This window comes from Misgurnus anguillicaudatus, chromosome 23 (genome assembly GCF_027580225.2).
Source record: "Misgurnus anguillicaudatus chromosome 23, ASM2758022v2, whole genome shotgun sequence".
NCBI classification, from domain to species: Eukaryota; Metazoa; Chordata; class Actinopteri; order Cypriniformes; family Cobitidae; genus Misgurnus; species Misgurnus anguillicaudatus.
This window is the reverse complement of record NC_073359.2, coordinates 18,026,459-18,047,525: the sequence shown is the minus strand read 5'-3', so window position 1 is coordinate 18,047,525 and position 21,067 is coordinate 18,026,459. Positions and strand designations below refer to the sequence as shown.

Here is a 21,067-nt window from a genome sequence, read left to right as displayed (position 1 = left end):
ATTACACTGTTAAAAATTGCTTGCAAAATTCCATTTACAATTAATTTCAACTTTCTTGACTAGTAAGGAGTTGTTATAAATGTAAAAAATTAAAGGAAAACACCACCGTTTTTCAATATTTTACTATGTTCTTACCTCAGACAAATTAATACATACCAATATTTGTTCAATGTGTGCACTTAATCTTTATACAGCGTGTTGTGAATGTGTTAGCATTTAGCCTAGCCCCATTCATTCCTATGGCTCCAAACTGAGATGAATTTAAAGGCCACCAAACACTTCCATGTTTTCCCTATTTAAAGAGTTACATGAGTAGTTACACGAGTAAGTGTAGTGGCACAAAATAAAACGTGACGATTTTTAAGCAGATAAAAAATGAGAACTATATTGTATGCTGGAAGAGCACTTAGTTTGCAGCACTTCGACCTCGGTGTGCACCGACTATGCTTAATAAACGGATAAAGTGTGGGGTCATGTAAACGCGTAAAATGGTTTTCTTTTATCAGGGAAAGCCAATAAACGGTGTAAGCAAAAACCGACCGGCAGAGGTAGTTTTTTGCTCATTACCCTGATGTCGCGTGGCATGTAAACACCTTAACCTGCTCTTTTTCGCGGTTTTATCCATGTGCGCATGCCAGATGAAGTTTATCTTCACGCGGAAGTAAGCGCAAAGTAATGCATAAAATGCGTCACTCGACTAAAGCAGTTGGCAGAGAAACTGCGAAAATAGAAGCTCATGTTACATTTACAGGTTCTGCAGACATGAGAGAGATACAGCAGTATAGCTTAAGACAGATATGCCGTCGGCTTTTTGAACGACTATTATGTACTATAGGCAGTGACGTCACTGCCTGCGAGAAATCTCCATTCCCATGTAAACGCAGTTGTCTGCATAGCCGGTTTATTGATTTGCATGTCAACGCATGAAAACAGTTTTCTATAATAAGCATATTTTTGAGAGTTATCTGCTTTTTCTGTGCATGTAAACGCACTCACTGTTGCTGTTCTGATGTCACAGTGACGCGAGTAATGTTTTAAAACCAAAACACACAGCATTATGTACAGGGAATTTAGTGGGGTTTCTATTACCAAATAACATTACCAAGATTGGGTTATTATCTTCCATAAAGACAGTCACTAGGGAGAGATTTGCTGTATCTCAGAATAGCGCATCAATAACTTTCTTTTTGTGTTTTATGCTCGGCCCACATAAAACGAGGGGTTACGCAGGGTCATTGAACCTCTTTCCACAGAGGGATGTCTACTTTATACTGTACAGTAAGTGCCATCTGCTGATGAATGGAAATAGCCTTAAAAACACATATTTTCCATTTAAAGAAAGAAATAGCATCCTCCGTATGGAGGAAAGTTCATCTAAAGACAGGTAAAGGGGAGCTAAGTGGCCAGTTCATATAAAAAGAGAGTTAAAAGCAAACCTCACCGGTGGAGAAGGGGAAGTTTCATTTTGACATTCACATCAACGGTTCCTGCCTGAGAGAGGCTGAAGCATTGCATTTTTTATGAAGCAGCCTTGTTGTGTACCAGAGTATTTACACACATTTGGGTGTTTAGACTGTCAGACTACTTTTAAGCCATAAAGAAGCTATACTTGATTCCCAAAGCCAAAAACACTTAACCACTTCATAAGCTACCGTACTTTCCGGACTATAAGCCGCACCCGAGTATAAGCCGCATTATTCAAAAATGCGTCATTAAGACGAAATAACATATGTAAGTCACAGTGCCTATACATTGTGTTTATTTAGAAAATTATTTCACAAAATCCAAGCCAAAGAACAGACATTTAATCTGGAAAGGCGAGTTATTCAACTAAACAATAGCAGACAGAACAGCAGGCTGAATAGATGTCTGTACGTTAAAGTAATATTATCAGTTATTTAAAGGTGCAGTGTGTAAATTTTAGCGGCATCAAGTGGTGAGGAGCTGGTGAATTGCAACCAATGGCTTAGTCCACTGCTTACCCCTCGTTTTTTAATCACATAGAGAAGCTACGGTAGACGCCACTGGATAAACATGTCATCTGAGACAACTTAGTAAAACAAGTTTGTCCATTAGGGTTTTTATTAGGGCTGTCAAAAGATTAATCGCGATTAATCGCATGCAAAATAAAAGTTTGTGTTTACATAACATGTGTGTGTGTACTGTGTGTAAATATAACGTATACATAAATACACACACATTCATGTATATGTTTAATAAATATTTGCATTTATATACTGAATATACATTTATATAATTTATATTATATAGAAATATAAATATTTTATATATAAATATAAAAAAATCTTAAATATACATGATTGTGTGTGTTTTTATATATAAATAATAGTACACACACATATGTTATGTAAACACAAACTTTTACTTTGGATGCAATTAATGTTTTGACAGCCCTAGTTTTTATAGAAACATGGCGGCACAAAATGGCGACTTCCATGTAAGGAGACCCTCAGTATGTAGATAAAAAGGTCTCATTCTAAGGCAATAAACACATAACGGTTCATTATGAAAGGTCTTTATACACCACTGATAATATAGTTTTGCATATTATTTTGCATTTCTGTCAAGAGATCCTTCTAAAAATTACACACTGCACCTTTAAACGATAAACCGTAGCATACAGAACTTACCTGGAAGGTTAAATAGGCTAAATTAACCGAACAAGCCAACTAGCGTGAAGTTCGCATACTAGTCATTCCACATTACAGAATCCATTGAATTACATAAGTACAGAAGCAGCATATGGCGGAGTCTCGCGGCTGTAGACGGTAATGTTGCCTCATAAATGTCAAAATGAATTCATACTGACTTACAAGGTGCACCTGACTATAAGACGCAGCACCAGCCAAGTTATGAAAAAAATTTGGCTTATAGACAGGAAAATACGGTATATCTTTAATAATCGTAGGCTACGTTTACACAGAAACGATCTGAAAAGAAAACGCGTGCATGGCATTGTGTTATTACTTTTAATTCCGCGTTTATACAAGCATTTTGAGGGCGAAATCTGCGTGCATATGGTGACGCAAAAGTGTGCGATATTCGATGTAGTATGCACTCCAGGTAGTTATATGGCAATGTGAAGCACTGACACACAACACCACCAAGTCCACGCGTCTGCGTACAACCCTCTTGTTCTCCCAGTTCTCGTCCAAAGCCGTCTGGTTTAACTCCGACGAATTGGCGCATCAACAATTTAATGGAGGTAATTAATGCACCTTCTCTGATCAGAAATTCTAGCTGTGAGTATTTCGTACAACTGCTGGAAAGACTTGTTTGGCAACTTAAAAGTCCGACATATGGAAATAATCCGACATGTTTGTTGTTATTTTCCTGAACTGGCGTATGCCTGTGACGTAAACGCGTCGCGTACGTGACGAGAGCCACCATTTAGACGGTAACGCAACGGTAGATCGTTTTTAAGATTTCCACTCTGGAGGGTGGTTTCACTTTTTTGCGTTTTTAAGCCCCAAAAACGCAGTCACAGTGTAAACAAAAGGCACATCCGATAATATATTTTTACATTTTCACTCTTGAGCGTTCTCGTTTAAACAGATGTATTTTAACATGTATCTTAAATGTCTTACTTTTTCCATCTCAAAATAATATCTTCTATTTCTGTGTCTAAGAAATATGCTTTGCACAAGCAGGCTTTTAGACTTTGCAGTCTCCCTGCAGTTAAATCCGTCCACATGAGGACTGCTAAATATTAAAACCCTTTTTATATTTTCAACGATTATTTCTGAGATTTTCAGCTTATTTCTCCTTCACTCATAAATGCATTAGCACAATTGTCCCCTTGACAGCTATTACTTATTGACACCTCATAATAGCAGATGGCGAAGCGTCTGCATTAACAACAGTCGGATATTCCGTATCAGGCTTCGTATAGGGAAACTGTGTGTCTGTAGTGTTCAAATGTTCATTGCGTTGTAAATTAAGGTGAACACTAGCTTATCCCTGAACTTCACCTGTAAAATGGGAGTAAGGTGCTTTCAAAACAAAGCAACAATAGTCTATTCATCTGTTATTAGTCTACACACGGCATGTAAGATTATAAATATGGCATAAAGCTTTGCCGGCTCCAGCATCGACAAACTGCAGGTGTAATACATGAACACGTTACTATAACAACGGTCAATAGCACCTTACTATATATGAATATAGTGACACACACACACACACAACTTCATTAAATTGCTACATTAAAATGCCAAGCTCAAGTGAATACAGGTGAGAAGCCTGAAGGCGTAATGTTCACATGGTAATACAAATCAAGAGACGGCAATTGTTAGGCCCAAGGAACAGCTCTCTCACAATAGTTTTTTTCACATTGAACACCGCAGGGTAAGACAAGTACAGCGTGCTTTAATTGCGAAAAAGCAGGCACTGTAAAGGGACAAACTAACCGATCTGAGGGACCGAAACCTCAGACAATAACTACAGTCGCTAATCCCCAGTCATTACAGCCATGCTTTATTACCACGCTTAGCAAACTAATGCTATGTTTTCCTGAGTGGATTAGCAGGTTGACTTAGCTCTGAAAAATGTACGCACCTATTGCCCATTTACCCCCTCCCTCCCCAAACTCACATTCTATAGGCCTACTTATTATTTCTTAAGAAAGAAGAACCTCTTAAAACACAAATGTGTCAGCTGTGCTAAACCACTTAAATCGGATTTACTTCTGTGGATTCTTTTATATATTTCATATATGCAAATACATGGCTTTAAGTGCAATGCAGAATGAGTACCGGCATTGAGACGAACATTCACTTTTGCATCTGTTGCTTAAACAATTAGGCCACATTTTGTCACATTTAGGCCAAACGTTTCAACAACCCCGGTGGTCTACATCACCAATGCATTCCATTTTGAGCCTACTCACAAGATTGCATGAGGATATGCTGACTTGTACTTATATTCACATCCCCTTATAGAATAATCCATAAAATGACAAAAACCATCCATCCTGGGGACAAATAACTCGGTATGGTTCTTTAAAAACCAATATCCGTTTTTTCACCCACTGGCAACTACATCATGGGTGAAATCAGGTAGTTTCAAGTACAAACAAATCTGGGCCTATGATGTAGAAATCTGCCATTTAACAACAATGTATAGCCAGAATAATGTCACAATCAAATACAGAATGTGACTGGGAAAATATAATTTTTCATTGATTAGCCCATAATAAATCAAATTAAATCTGTAGCGTTATTAAACAAACATTAACATTTTTAAGTACTTAAATTAGACAATGCTTCATAAACAATTGCTTATTTTATATTATTTAGAAGAAAATGATTCAAATCAGCCATATGACCTAGCCCAACACCAGGTTATGCTAGTCCTTAAATGCCAACTTAATATTTTAAACCAATTCGGCTACTGGACAAGATACTATACCAGCTTTACTGTCAACTCAGAATGGATGCTCCCTTGTGTTTTTGTCTTGTATTACTTGTTACACAAGCTAAGACCACAAATAATTTAATAATTTCCATGTCACTACGACGCCCATTGATCCCCAAGGACTGCTCGATTGAAGGGCTCGTGCAGGTGTACAATTTCTCCTCAGAATTGGCGCCTTTTTTATAGACAGAACGGTCGACTTGTGGTAAGAATTTACGTTTCTATATCCTCACTAAAACTAATACTTCACAAAACGTAAACAATTGTCATATATTGACTAAAATACTGGCTAAGGCCCAGGTTAGTTTTCCCATACAGTGAAATGTACTCACCTCACTATCGCCTACATTATCATCACGTCGACGTGTTTACCACAGTTAAACCCTAACTGTGTTACTCAAGGGGGGTAAATATCGTGGATGAGCGCTTGAGCAAATACAGCCATATTAGCATAATTATAAACACGCCGCCGATATGAAGCTTAATAGCAACTGACACTAACTAAGACAAATGTGAAAATTTTGTTTCAGAAACACATCGCTCGAGGAAAACAACTTACACGTCGCCCACGTCGACATATTACACCGAAATGGAGGTTTAATTTTAGTCATTGTCTATTTGTTTGCGTGGGATTTATGACGTCTGCCATGTCAATCAATCGTAAAGTGGAGCGTCACGTCACAATGTAGAGCGCGCTGGTCGTAGTAGTTTACTTAATGACGCACAACCAAACGTGCGTTTGGTGCAAATTTGATCTCATACTAAAACCCTTTGCAGTGTCGCGCGTTAGTTGGCGTTTGCAACATTTGACAGGGGAAATAAAGAAGAAAAGATTTTTCCGGTGAGCCCCAGTTTTTGAGACAGCACGACAAATTAACCACAATTAAATACATGAAATAAATATGCATAGGCAATACTGAGGTGCAAAACTATGATGTTAAGTAAGTTAAATGTAATAGTGGGTCTAACATCCAAATTTCAGCAGTGTGTGTTTGTGTCGTGACAGTGGACCACACAAATATAACATCATGCATATAAATATTACGCAAAATAAAGCATACGCCATTCATGGATAAATTCGTGCAAAAGAATCTTATATTCATCACGTATAATATTAACGTGTCACTGAAATTATTGTAGTATTAAAAAAAATCACAGCGCTCCTATCAGAATCACTGATATGAGTTCACGCGTTTACCTTTGTGCATGCCGGTGTAGCGGTCCTTGAGTACTGTCAATTCGTGGATTTTCCCAAACTGTTCAAATAGGGGCTTTAGGTCTTTTTCTTCAAGGTTTCGCGGTATTTGCCCGATAAAGAGTTTTATGGCATCTTGGTCTTTCATGGTGCCGTTCTCCGGATGAATGGAGATGGATTCTGACCCGTTCATGGGTTTAGGAAATGGGAACTGAGCGTACTGGTGCTGGTGCGGGATAAGGACGAGTGGATGTTGGGTCGCTGCTGCCCCGGGTCCAGTGAAAAGCAGGCTGGAGTATGCGGGATGGGGCGGCTGTGGGTGCTGTTCCGTTCTTGTCTCAGTCTGAGTGAATCTGGCCATTCTGAGCTGGGAGCAGACTGGATAATAATAATGACAACACACACATACACACACACTGAGAGAGAGCGAGCGAGCAGTCAGCTGGAAACACAGACTTACTTTCTAGGCGATACACACACAGACAGTAGATGTTAAAGGGGGGTGGGGGAGACAGACAGGGAAACGAGACATTTTTTGCTCCTGAGCGACACCCAGTGTCCAACTAGGGCCATTATAAGTCAGCGTGCTAAGGAAAAAAAATTATTTAAATACTGATATGTTCAACAGTAACAATATTAATATATCGGAGGCACGCTGAGCCTGTTAAACTGTATACAAAATACAGACATAGAAAGCAATACCAGATTTTAGACAGAAAAAATCTTTTATATTACTAAAGACTTTAAATGTTTTGATGCCACTAAATCATCCCTAGCATAAGCTGGTTGAAACGTTAATGTTACCAAATACTTTTAATTTGACCTAATTCAGTCATTTTTATTGGTTACAAGTGGGAAATATCTTAAATCCGAGTTGTTAAAAGGAAAGCATAGTCTTATATATATATTTGTCCTAAGAAAAAGTACCCAAAATGTCTATTTTAGAGTTTCAGAAGAGATCTTAACAATGTCACAAACTGAGCAAGATCAGATTTGCAAAATCTGCCATCCATTTCAATATAAACAAACATTTCTTGTTAAATTTACCCAAATCAATACCTACAACTTTTACAGCTCCATACACTCTAAAAATGCTGGGTTAACCGAGATACGTTGGGTTAAATGAACCCAGAAAATGATTATATTTGACCTAACAATGGGTTAAAACAGCCCAGCATTTGGATTACAATGCAATGGGTGGAGTTTGTCCCTTTTTGACCCAATGCTGGGTTAAATATAAACGGGGTGACAAAATTCTACAAATTTTGGAAACTTTTCATGAAAATGTATTTTTATTTGTTAAATATTCATGTTATTTTTATTATCTGTGCTTTATATTATTAATATAAAATTAATAATTTCCTTTAATTCCTTAAGTTTCCATATTGGAATATTTCCAAAAATTCCTGAGCTTTGCAACCCTAAACATAACCCAGCTTTTTTAAGAGTCTGTTTCTATTTCTATTTGTCCTCAACAATTTTAGAAAAACCACAAGTTGCTACTAACCTCAATTTTCCTCTGGAATAATAAATTTCTGTGGGGAAAATAAAATAATACAATTTCCCTTGTCATATTTACTGACATGAACTGTCACCATGGTTACAGGTGTTATTCAAGGATATTTCGAAAGTAGAAGGAGGAATCAACCTCAGTTATCTCTCCATACAAACATCTTTTATTTGTCATTATGTATGCAATGCAGCTTGAAAGCCAGACAGTAAGTACTAGGAATTGTGTTATCTAGGCATATGACTGCATAATACGATGCAATTTTTCATGCATATTTTATGTGGCAGTTCATGCAAGGTCCCAAACAGTTGCTTAATGAAAAGAAAACCTTGCTTTGTTTTTTTTAGTGGTCTTTAAAAAGATGTCACATTGCAACCCTGCTGTGCATGCTGGAGTTGTGAAAGACGCACAATAGGCTTTTGTTAACTGACAGTTTTGATGATTCTAGGAACTCTCCATTTGTTTTGAGACAAAAAGTGATGTAGCAATTTCTGCACTTCATCCTCCTGGTAGGAAGCGGCATTGAACTTTTATAAAACAGATCGATACCACACTCAAAAGAGAACTTGTGCAATGAATGCATCAGCTGTGTGATTGTGATGTTGTTGCTCAGATGCATGAAAATAAATGACTTATTTATGCTTGCCATTGTATATACTTACATTGTTTTATGCTCCTCTGGTTGTATTGTGCAGAGTGCAGACTTCATCAATGCACAGACAAAACTTAGACAAAACAAAACTGGGTGCAATGCCATAAGTTAGACATAGGTTTGACTTCAACATATATATGTTTACTTTTGGTCAAAGCTGGTCTGTAATTCCTTGTGGTAAGTGGGCTAAACTCGCAGACAAAATTCAACCAGTTTTAATCAGTTTGCTATGTTAGTTTTAATAAATTATTCTCTGCAAGCATGTGAAAAAGTAGGTAGTTGAAATTTGGCTCCCTTTGTGATGTCAGAAGGTTTAATCTGCCGCCCTTAATCTGCACTATCTAACCACGACACTGCCATTTAATGCAGAAACCAACTTATTTGCATTTAAAAGGGCACACCCACAATGGCACATTTTTGCTCACACCTACAAAGTGGCAATTTTAACATGCTATAATAAATTATCTGTGGGGTATTTTTAGCTAAAACTTCACATATGTACTCTGGGGACACCAGAGATTTATTTGACATCTTAAAAAAGTCTTGTGAAATGTCCCCTTTAAGTATCAAGTATTACAGGTTTTTAGTGCACTTATGTACTGCGAAATTACAGCTATACTTTTAAGTAGTATATTTGTAGTAAATAACATTTACACTTTTATTTAGCACATAAAAATAGAATGCACTACAAATGTCCTTGATGGTATTTATTGTACATTTAAGTATACTTTACATCCGGGAACATCCCGGTCAAATATGTCACATTGCAGACGTTAAAACAGCATTTTATGTCCGTTTCCTGCTTAAACCTGCATTTGCAGTCGCAAGCAAATAGATGTTCTTTTCAATAATGCAACACAATGTAGCGCCTTACACTGGTTAACTTGAAAAACATTCACATTAAAGATCCTGCTAATTGTGCTCCGACTAATGATGCAGTAAATTTAAGTTCATTCAAATGCCCGAGGACCAAAGCAACAAGCAGGATTAAAAGTTACCATTCATGACACACCAAAATAAAGTATATGAAGACTTTAGTACTCCGTGTTAAAGAAGACTGGTGGTGATGTGTAGTTGCTGTTTTGACTTTGATGGAATTAGAAAAGTAAGAACTAACAGTTCATGTGCTTTATTGACCACCGCCATTAGTATTTCGCCTGGCTGAGGGGCTACGACAAGAAATCAATGGCACCGGCGCTATTAGCGCGAAGCGAAGAAGTAGCATTACAATTTAGCGTTTTTTAGCTTATGGTTGTTAAGCACTCAGTGGGTGTGGAGAGGCAGTGAAGCTTGGCCTGCCTGGTCTGCAGTAAGTGGCTGGGGCTCTGGGGAGGGCGGTAGACAAGTGAAGGGTGCACTTAACACACTGTATTGCCAACATGCACAAAGATCGGACACGGCTGCTAAAGCAAGTTCATCGATGATCACAAGTTCACACATGTAGCCACCCAAATAGAAAATCTGTGGTATACGCTGTACAGCTGGTCTTAAAGGGGACATATCATGAAAATCGGACTTTTTCATGTTTAAGTTAATTCGGCCCTGAGTGCTTCTATGAACCTAGAAAATGTGAACAACCCAGTAACTTAGTTTTGATAAACCATTCTCTGAAAGCATGTGAAAAAATAGGTCATTGAAGTTTGACTCCCCTTGTGATGTCAGAATGAGCTATATGGTATTTTGAGCTCGAACGTCACATATGTACTCTGGGGAAACCAAAGATTTATTTTGCACCTAACAAAAGTATTGTGAAATGTCCCCTTTAAGCTAGTGTGCACTTACCACAGCATTTACAAAAACTTGGACTTTATTTTGATAGTCCACTTTAGACATTCTACTAACTATAAATAATTAGCAACTACTGTACATGTCAAATAACTTTCATTAATGTATAACTGTTATGTTATGTCAAATAACTCTTATTAGATATAATAACTCTTATTAGAGAAATGGTTCTCAAACTGGGGGGCCCGAGATGGTGCTGGGGGCTCCAGTTTTATGACATTATGGGGTGGTTTTCTGGACCACGGCTTAAAGGTGCCACAGAATGTAGAACTGCATTTATCTAGGCATAGATGAATACTAAAAGTTCTTGTAATGACATATCGTAAGCCTATTGGTTCCTCATTTTTATGTAAACCTCGTACATGCAAAAGACCGCTTGAAAACAGGCCAATCTCAACATTACACTGACTGTGACGTTAACATCAAGAAGTACGCCCCAACATTAAATTACACATTAACTTAATTACAGTTGTGACTGCTGGGTTAGTGCTATATGCAAAAAATAACAGCACTACATTGTATAAGTTATTTTGATTCGTTTAATTGAAATTATAAGTTTGATATTGTTTTACGTCATGAATTTTCTTTGGGGATGCATCATTTGGGTTGGGAGAATGCCGAAAAGTTTAAAAACCACTTCATTAGAGTATTAGTAGACTGTTAGGTGAGAGTTAGTCAAGTAAGATGACATGTAGTTGCAATGATGCTTATAATCAGTTGAATGTTTGTTGGAGGATCATCACAATAAAGTGTTAGTAGATATAAAGCAGACAGGCTACTAATACTGTAATGACTGGCAGTTGACAAGTAGCTGCAAAGTTACTTGTAGTAAAATTTTGTAAGATGCCTAGAGGAACTATTTTTGTCTAAATGGTTCTGTAAAGAACCTTTAAAGGCGCGGTGCATGATTTTGGAAAAACACTTGGCCGGCCATCTGGCCAAGTACCAAAACACACTTGTAGCCAATCAGCAGTATAGGGGCGTGTCTACTAACCAACATCGTTGCCTGGGTTGCGTATGTGTGGGGCGGGTCTATCAAAAGAAGGTACAGATTCGAATGGGGTAGGGGCGTGTTTGTTTAGGTGATTTCAAATATCAACATTGGCTTTCAGAGATCATGCACCCCGCCTTTAACATCCAAAGAACCAAAAATGGTTATTCTGGGCTTTGCTGTAACGGACCTTTAAGGCACCTTTATTTTTAAGAGTGTACCTAACTGGATTCTCACATTCAAAAAGGTACATTAAGGTACAAAAGTTGTCACTGGGGTGGTACTTTTAGAAACCTAAAAGGTGCGTAGTGGTGTACCTTAGCAGTGGTTCTCAAACTGGGGCCGCGAGATGGTGCCAGGGGCTCCAGTTTTATGACATTTTATAAAATACATTAATTTATTATAAATTCTGTGTAATGAAATCTCAGAAAAATAAGGCTACTAACCAACAGCAATCCATTATATAATTAAGAACAATTCGCCGAAAAGTTTGAGAACCACTGCCCTAGAGGTACATACTGGTACCTCAAAGGTACATATTAAGATCTTTTTAAAAGGAACCGCCCCAGTGCCAAAAAGGTACAACTTCTGTACTTTTATTCTGAGAGTGCACCCTCATCACACTTGTTTCTTAACCTTCACTGCAATGTAGTCAGCTTTCAATGTGCCACTGTCAATCCCACAATCCACCACAGTAGTGTGACTTCTATAGAAATGAACTGAAAACACTCGTTCACTTCTTTTGCTCTTTACGTATCAGTGGAAATACACAATTATTGAATTTTTACATGCATCTTTTTGAGTATCCTGACTAAAATCTTTAGGCCTATAATACTCCCCTTCATTGGGAGCCAGACAGGGATTAATTTTACATATTGATTAATGTATTATTTATTCAGACCTTTTAAACAAGAATGTGACTCTCGAAGACTATTTTGCAAAGATAAATAGGATTAAACTACATATACATTTATGCATTTGGCCGACGCTTTTCCCTTAAATCAAACTCATCACATTTGCGTTGCTCTACAAGCTGAGCTACATACAGTAGAGACAGAGCGCAGCGCGTCATAACATGAAAACCACGCCCACCGGGGGGAAAACAATCCAACCGTCTCCATTGACTTTGTATTGCGAGAGGCCGCCTCCTTGTCATTTCTGGCTTATTATAACAAAAAACAGAATAATGCTTAAAAGCTGCTGTGTGACAATATGTACAGCTAACAAGCCAAAGAACCCAGAAATACGTTTTTATAAGCTGTCGAGCTAAAAAAAAAAAAACGAGCGTTTAAAGACACAAAAGTGGAAACAGGCAACTTTTCATAGTACTCATATTAGTAGAACTGCGTCCACTAGGGGGAAACGTAGTAGGCGATCCACTTTTATCTCCTCAAAGGCTGCTTTTACAACTCGACAGCTTATAAAAACTTATTTCTGGGTTCTTTGGCTTGTTAGATGTACATATTGTCACACAGCAGCTTTTAGGCATTATTCTGTTTTTTGTTATAAACCAGAAATTATGGGGAGCCAATTCTGCCATATTCATAAATAAATAAATACATAAATAAATATACAAGGAAATGTAAAAAAAAACAAAAATACAGAAATAAATAAAGAAATATATATACATGGAAATGTAAAAAAACAAAAATAAATGAGTATTTATACCTGTATTTCTTTATTTATGTATAATTGTATTTTTTCACACTATTATTTATTTATTTATTCATTTATTTATACATTTATTTATTTTTACTTTTATTTATTTTCACATTTATTTATGTATAAATGTATTTATGTCTACACGTATTTATTTATACATTTATATATTTCTATATATATTTATTTCCACATTTATTTATTTATACATTTATTTATTTCTTCTTTTCTTCGTCTGTATGCTAATGAGGGGGCGTGTTTTACCTCAGACTTAGCAATCGATCTCTGAGTGCCAGTGCTGAAGCTTTGAGGCCACAGTGACACCTGGTGGTGTGAAAAGCGAACAAAGTTGCACATGGAGTGAATGACTTGGAGATGTGCAATATCCAAAACCTTATTTCAAGTTTTAAATCATTTTGTGTCACCATAACTGTGTATATATAGGGTCACTATACATAGCATACGTACTGTACTCAGGACATGGCCGTAAATCGCCATCCGGTCGTGATTTCTAAAATGTCTTGGCACACATAAATATTAAAATGCAGGTTTTCAACATAACTGATGACAGACCCTTGTAAGTGGACACTTTAATATGGAAACGCGTGAAATTATGCACTATTAATAACATTTAATGTAAATGCCCTGGAGCATACTGTCCACTTACAAGGGTCTGTCATCAGATATGTTGATAACGTGCATTTTGATATTTATGTGTGCCAAGACATTTTAGAAATCACGACCGGATGGCGATTTACGGCCATGTACTGAGTACAGTATGTATGCTATGTATAGTGACCCTATATATACACAGTTATGGTGACACAAAATGATTTAAAACTTGAAATAAGGTTTTGGATATTACACATCTCCAAGTCATTCACTCCATGTGCAACTTTGTTCGCTTTTCACACCACCAGGTGTCACTGTGGCCTCAAAGCTTCAGAACTGGCACTCAGAGATCGATTGCTAAGTCTGAGGTAAAACACGCCCCCCTCATTAGCATACAGACGAAGAAAAGAAGAAATAAATAAATGTATAAATAAATAAATGTGGAAATAAATATATATAGAAATATATAAATGTATAAATAAATACGTGTAGACATAAATACATTTATACATAAATAAATGTGAAAATAAATAAAAGTAAAAATAAATAAATGTATAAATAAATGAATAAATAAATAAATAATAGTGTGAAAAAATACAATTATACATAAATAAAGAAATACAGGTATAAATACTCATTTATTTTTGTTTTTTTACATTTCCATGTATATATATTTCTTTATTTATTTCTGTATTTTTGTTTTTTTACATTTCCTTGTATATTTATTTATTTATTTATTTATTTATGAATATGGCAGAATTGGCTTCCCATAGAAATGACAAGGAGGCGGCCTCTCGCAATACAAAGTCAATGGAGACGGTTGGAAAATGAATCAGCTTGCACTGCCATATCTTAAAATATATTAATGCTGTTGTTTTGTCTCAAGATGCAAATCAGTTATGTTTTTTTTGTAAGGTAAATGACTTAAACGTCCTAAGGCCTAATCCTGGCCTATTCTAAACCCTGTCCTCCCTTTTATCAAATAAATTCATGGGTCTGCAAAGCATGTGTTCAACACTAGAGGGAACCCACAGTTCATACATTTAAAATCCTGGTAGAGTAAGTCCAGCTTTACCTAAATAGAGAGACTCAAATAAAAAATGAATAATACCAAATTGTTTACATTGTGAAGGCATTTAATCATAATGCTATGATGAAAGAAGTCAGTTACACTTTCAAAGCCCGACCGGAAGTCTCATCACAAGGAAGCGATTGCAGTCCATCATTTCATAAAGTGTACTTTGTTGTGACGTTTTATTAATTTTTTATGCGGGTATATCTTGGCTTTAATCCTTACAACGTATTGCCTAAAAGCAGACAACGATCTTAAGCAGGAATTACTACCCAAGCAAAAAAGTTTTGGAGTGATGCCCTAAAGCTTTTATCTTACAGTATTTGTATTTGGATATGAATCAATCATGTGAGTGCTGATGGCATTGCTGACATCCATCTGTCACTTTTGATAGAAATAACAGGCAGGTTAAGGCAGCTAAAACATTCATAATGTCAAAACCACCATTCATAACTGATAGCAATGCATCGTTGAATACCACAAACAATCATTGTCTTTAAAAGCACATGACATGTTCCCCGTAGAGACGTGAATATATTTTCCCAATGTGTTGCTGCCTTTTACTTGATTTTCACCTTCATAAAGATGCGGAAATGCTGCAGATTGGACAGACGCTGAATGTTAAAACGAAATTATTAGAAAAGAAACCTTAACTTTTCTCTGAAATAAAAAAATGTTTACTAACAGTTGAGCATGTAAGCTGTTTTTACCTCACACATCCTCTTAAGGATGCATCTTAAAGATGTTCACTCCACTTCTTCGTTGTGACTTTTCATCTAGGCCGATTATCTTTTTGCATTACAAATTTTGTCGACTTAACAATGTACCCGTTGATCTTGTGAAATCAAACTGTGAAGGTGTCATCAGATCTTATACAAACAGATTATAGATTACAGTAAAAGCCTCCACACATAACTGCTTTATCATGCTGTCGAATTTTACCAAAGCTACTGATGGTCTTGAAACATCAAGGTTCTTATTGCTCAAGGTTTCCCGTCAGGGGTCTTATTAAAACTGTCAAGCTGTGAGAGACTTTTATAAATTAATTACACTTCCAGGTTTTTTACCCTTAGCCTCATTTCGGGGCCTGTCAGTTTAAACGAACAACAGATTCAGTTCGGAATAGATAATGACATCTGATGAGTAACAGCGATAACATCAAGGGAAATGAAATTTTCATGAAGTGGATTATGTACATATGCTGATGTATATTCAAATGAGCTCTACACGCAGCTGTCATTTTAGATATTCAGTTAGAACTGTGCCAGTACGACTACACCTTACATGTCTGTTTTTACGCTTTTTGAATAAGTGACTTGGCTGCAATAAAGTTTTTTTGCATGCATAAATAAAACCACAAACCTACCTAATATATTCAGCTAAACAAACTTAAAAGATAAATTCCTGGAGTCTCCTGGGAGTACACATATCTCACTATCTGAAACAATAACAAATCCTTAAAGACACAAAACAGATGCTATTGGTCTCAGGTAATTCCAGTTTCTATTCTTTATTATTATTATTATTATTTTGTCTTGTAGGGCTTTACAAAATATCGAAATATAGCAAATGCCCATATCCAAATATGCATATAGCAATGGTATGCAATAACTGAATGACTTTAATACTTTAAAAGTGATGATATCAACATTTTTATGTACTTTAACTTAAACAATTAAGTTAAATAATTTCAACTTGTTTTCTAAGTTATGTCAACTTAAAAAAGTAAAAACCTAAAAAGTAGGTTGAATTGACTTGCAAAATTAAGTTTTTCATTAATAACTGCAGTAAGTAAAATTATGTGCTATTATAAAAAAGCATTTTAGCTTTTTAAAGGCATCTTTATAGGCTACTGTAATTTGTTATATTGTTTTTGAAATATATATTTTACAACACAAAAAATGCATGTACATACATTAAAGGGCACCTATTGTCACATTCACGATTTTACATTTCCATTGGTGTGTAAGTGTGAATTCGTAGGGTAGAAAGTACCATATTTCAGAAAAACTTAATTTTAAAAGATAATGTTATAGACAGAGATATATTTTTATATATTTTTGCTGTGGTCAATAACTCACAAGTGTGGTCTATCAATACCAGGTGAAATTTTGTAAAAATGCAAAACGAGCAAAATAATGCGTGGCTATTTCACGGAAATTTGTGAGATCAGGTTGCTTTAAACATAAGTAGTGAATTGTTACTTTTGACTCCACCTGCAGGGATGAAAGTTACACAACAAAACAAGCTAGATTTTTGTGTTACACGTGTTTTTTTATTAAATATACATGACTATGACCTCGTTAATATTCAATTCAGTTTTATTTATATACCGCTTTTCACAATTGATGATTGTTTCAAAGCAGCTTTACATTAATAGAAGCAGTGGAAAGCACAGAAAATCGACAGCTAGCACAACATAATACACGATAGCACAAGCAGCTAAATTTGCTGCGTCTATGAATCAACATTATAAGCGTGCGTATTACTAATGTAACGTAAAGAAGAGGGTGCTAAGTTAAGCCCAAGAAGGCTGCCTCCCCGGGTTGAAAAACCCCCTAGGAGAAAAAAAACCCAGACTTTTTAGCCGGGGAATTAAAAAAAAAGTCCTAGGAGGGAAAAACCCTTGCAAAATATATGTGTTTACCATTTCTTGGTCACAAAGTGTAGTTTTAAGATTAGTTCAGTCGAGAATGTATATGTATAATTAAATCTACAGTCGATTAGTAAAGATAGCGCCTGATATATATATATATATATATATATATATATATATATATATATATATATATATATATATATATATATATATATATATATATATATATATATATTTATATATATCTCCCAAGGGTTTTTCCCTCCTAGGACTGTATATATATTTAAGCAATATCGCTCGAGTAGGAGTGTGATATACCTCTATATCATCACGGCTGTGATTAGGCCAGAGGCACGAGGCAGTAGGCCGAGTGCCGGAGGCAATCACAGCCGTGATGATATAGAGCTATATCACACGACTCCGAGAGCGATATTGCTTTTATACAACAGTTCGATGGCACACGTTTGAAAAAAGAAAAGTAGAAAACAACAACGGAGTTATTTTAAAAGCCTCTTTGTTTGAAAACTACTTCTTCCGCCACGGATTTGAGGGCGGCCAGAATGACAGGTAAAACTTTCGGCTGCTTTGAAGCTCATAACAACTCAATGGACGGAAAAGCCGTTTCTTTATATTACCGTTTCTTGGTCACAAAGTGTAGTTTTAAGATTAGTTCAGTCGAGAATGTATATGTATATTTAAATCTACAGTCGATTAGTAAAGATAGCGCCTGTTTGAACGTTTGCTTAGTGAGATTCGGTACGTATGAGAACCAAAGCATTAGCGGACGTCTGTGTTCACTCGCCCAGCTGTCCACCGCTCTCTCTGGGCTACATCTCTGACAGGGATTCCCTGGCTCTCATGTCGGCCTTGTTTGTTTTTGATGGTCAAAAATGAGATCAAATCACCAGTATTTGGTGTCATGATAAAACTATTACTTGTTTTTATTCATATTTAGTGTCTTTTGTGTTGTTATTGTTTTGGCGCGAGGTAAAAGTGAATAAAACTATACTTGTATAATTTTACTATTGCGTTCCCATTTACTCTTAACGCGATACGAGCACTCGATTATTATTAAACTTTGTTCTTGTCAGTACTATATAAAACGTTTTTTATAAGTGTCAGAGAGATGTTTTTGCATGCTGCTTATAAATATATCAGTGGCGATATCTCATAACATGTTTTTATAGTCACGTCACGATAAAATAAATTATCAATGTCCACATTTAAAAGCTGCGGTACTTACCTGCAGTTCCACGGTGTTTTTGCGTTTTGATAAGAGATATTGCTCCAGAAAAAAATAGTTTACATTCCTCTTTCCAAGTGTTAATCGTCCACACGATGTGACAAGACATAACTTCCATTTACTTTAACGTAACATCCAAGAGCGCTGATCTTTGACGGAATAATAACTTCCAATTGGGATTAACACACTGATTCACGAGCTAGTGAACTAATGAGACACACGGAGAGTGATTCAAAACAGCGCGTTTGTGTGTGTCCGTGTGTGTGGGCAGTCTTTCCATTCAGAGATGAGTCTGTTTAGAGGACCTCCATTCACTAGGTGGCGGAATGATACGAAAGGTGAAGCGGTTACTGTGCCGTTATCAGTAGAATATTGCACGCCTCTTAGCCAATCAGATTCGAGAACCAGAAAGAACTGTTGTATAAATATATATATATATACAGTGAAACGGATAAGGAGATTAAGCGGAGGTTAAGCGGGTTCTGCCGGTGGTCGTTGGTCAGTCATCAGCTGGTCATCACGTTGAAGGTCAGCCAGTATGTAACCGCAAACATATTTTGTAATTTATCTTTGTAAAAAATAATGAAATTACATTTTAAATTTCAGTTTTAATAAAAGCAACCAACAGTACAAACTTAAATTGTTGAGAATAAAACATTTTTTCAACAGTTTGAACACTATGAAAATGAAATTAAATCAAATCAGAATAATATACATTTTTCAACATATACAACAGTATTAGCAGCAGGACAAAAGTAACAAGTGTTACTTTCGACCCGACAGGATCTCCTCACATTTAAACCTTATTTACTTTTATTTTGAAAAACTCAGAGAGTTCAAAATTCAGGATGTGTTAGAGCACTAAATAACCTGTAGATTGATCAGTACTGTAACACATGAAACCAGAAACACAATGCGTTATAAGAACAAAATGACCGCTTTAGGAATTTACTCATCATGGTTGAAGACACCTTTCTGGATCTACACGCGGAAAACGATGAGCTAAAAATGCGCTATTTGTCAGCTCTGTCAGGGGTTGTGTGCCTAAGATGCTGTCGTAGTTTGGGATGCAAATGTTATCAGGGCGCGGGGAAAATCGCTTTGTTACTTTCGTCCCGCGTGACTTTTGCCCCGTTTTCCCCTACATGTTAATAATATGCAAAAGGTACAAACCCCAAAGTAAATGATTACCGGCTGACGTCAGAGGTATTCAGGCCAATCACAACGTACAGATGAGCTGGCCAATCAGGGACACAGCGCTTTTCAAATCAATAACTTTTGTACAAAATCCATGCGTTTCAGGAAGAGAGGGAAATCTAGAGCTAGAAAAATGTTCGGTACCTGTATGTGGAAAATAATGTGTTTTTTAACCATAGACCACGCAAACACATTGTATTATACCAAATACACAAAATAACATTGTTTTTAGCAAACTTTAAGTTTAACCTAAAAAAAGCCAAATTACACAGTGCTTCCTTAAGATCGATTTTACCTGAAAATATTTGAAAATATGCAGTCATTGAGATAATACATCATCATTGCCTGTAACTGAGTTTAAAAGCCCTCGAGGGAAAGAATCTTAAGGGCCATGCATTAAGTATTCATAGTGTTGCATTGCCAGCGAGTCATTTATCATCTCTCAAACTTACTGTCATGTTAATGCACCCATTGCCTTTTGCCTGATTGTCTCGCTGTATTTATTTACCAGGCGGAAGCTATAAGATGCCCAAGGAATTTTATTTGATGTGGGATGCTTGGTTAGCACCCTATGTTTCGCCCATTTTCCAGACCACCTCGGATTAATATTTTATGCACATTTACACTTGTCAAGGCTAAGTACACTGTAACGAATTTGCCTGTAGATTTTACAGTAAGTACCTGGCAAAAAAGTTGCCAGTAAAATCTTGTAAAGTTTTGTGAATTTGCTTTTAATAACTGTAAAAATGAATTACAGTATAATACTGGATTTCGTTTACAGGTTATTGTTGTACATAAATTACAGCAAAGTATTAGGTTTCTATATTAAAACACTACTTTATTGTAATTTAGTTTACAACATTATCTTGTTTTCTTTTCAAATTACAGATATTACCTGGCAACTAGAGTTGCCAGGTAATATCTGTAAATTCCTCACAATACAATATGTTATTGTAGAATCTTTTTTACAACAACATAATGTGTTTTGAAATAATTACATCTTTTGCCAGCAAAAATCTGTAAATATTTTACAATACATTGTGTTGTTGTAAAACATAAATAGTTAATCTTTGCTGATGCCTATTGTAAAGTGTTTTAAATAAGACCAGACTTGCT

The 21,067-nt window shown here is 36.2% G+C and overlaps 1 protein-coding gene across 4 annotated transcripts in view; it reads right to left on the bottom strand.

Moving 5' to 3' along the window:
* Positions 1-7,080, bottom strand: part of celf5a (cugbp, Elav-like family member 5a) — a 290,692-nt gene extending 283,612 nt beyond the window's left edge. Inside the window, exon 1 of one of the 4 annotated variants that reach the window (XM_055216725.2) lies at positions 6,635-7,080. In XM_055216725.2, the coding sequence (XP_055072700.2) occupies positions 6,635-6,992 (358 nt within the window). In that variant the 5' untranslated portion in view covers positions 6,993-7,080. The remainder of the gene's footprint in view (positions 1-6,634) is intronic. The other 3 variants (XM_055216723.2, XM_055216724.2, XM_055216722.2) reach the window with 3 other exon arrangements.
* Positions 7,081-21,067: the final 13,987 nt, after the last annotated feature.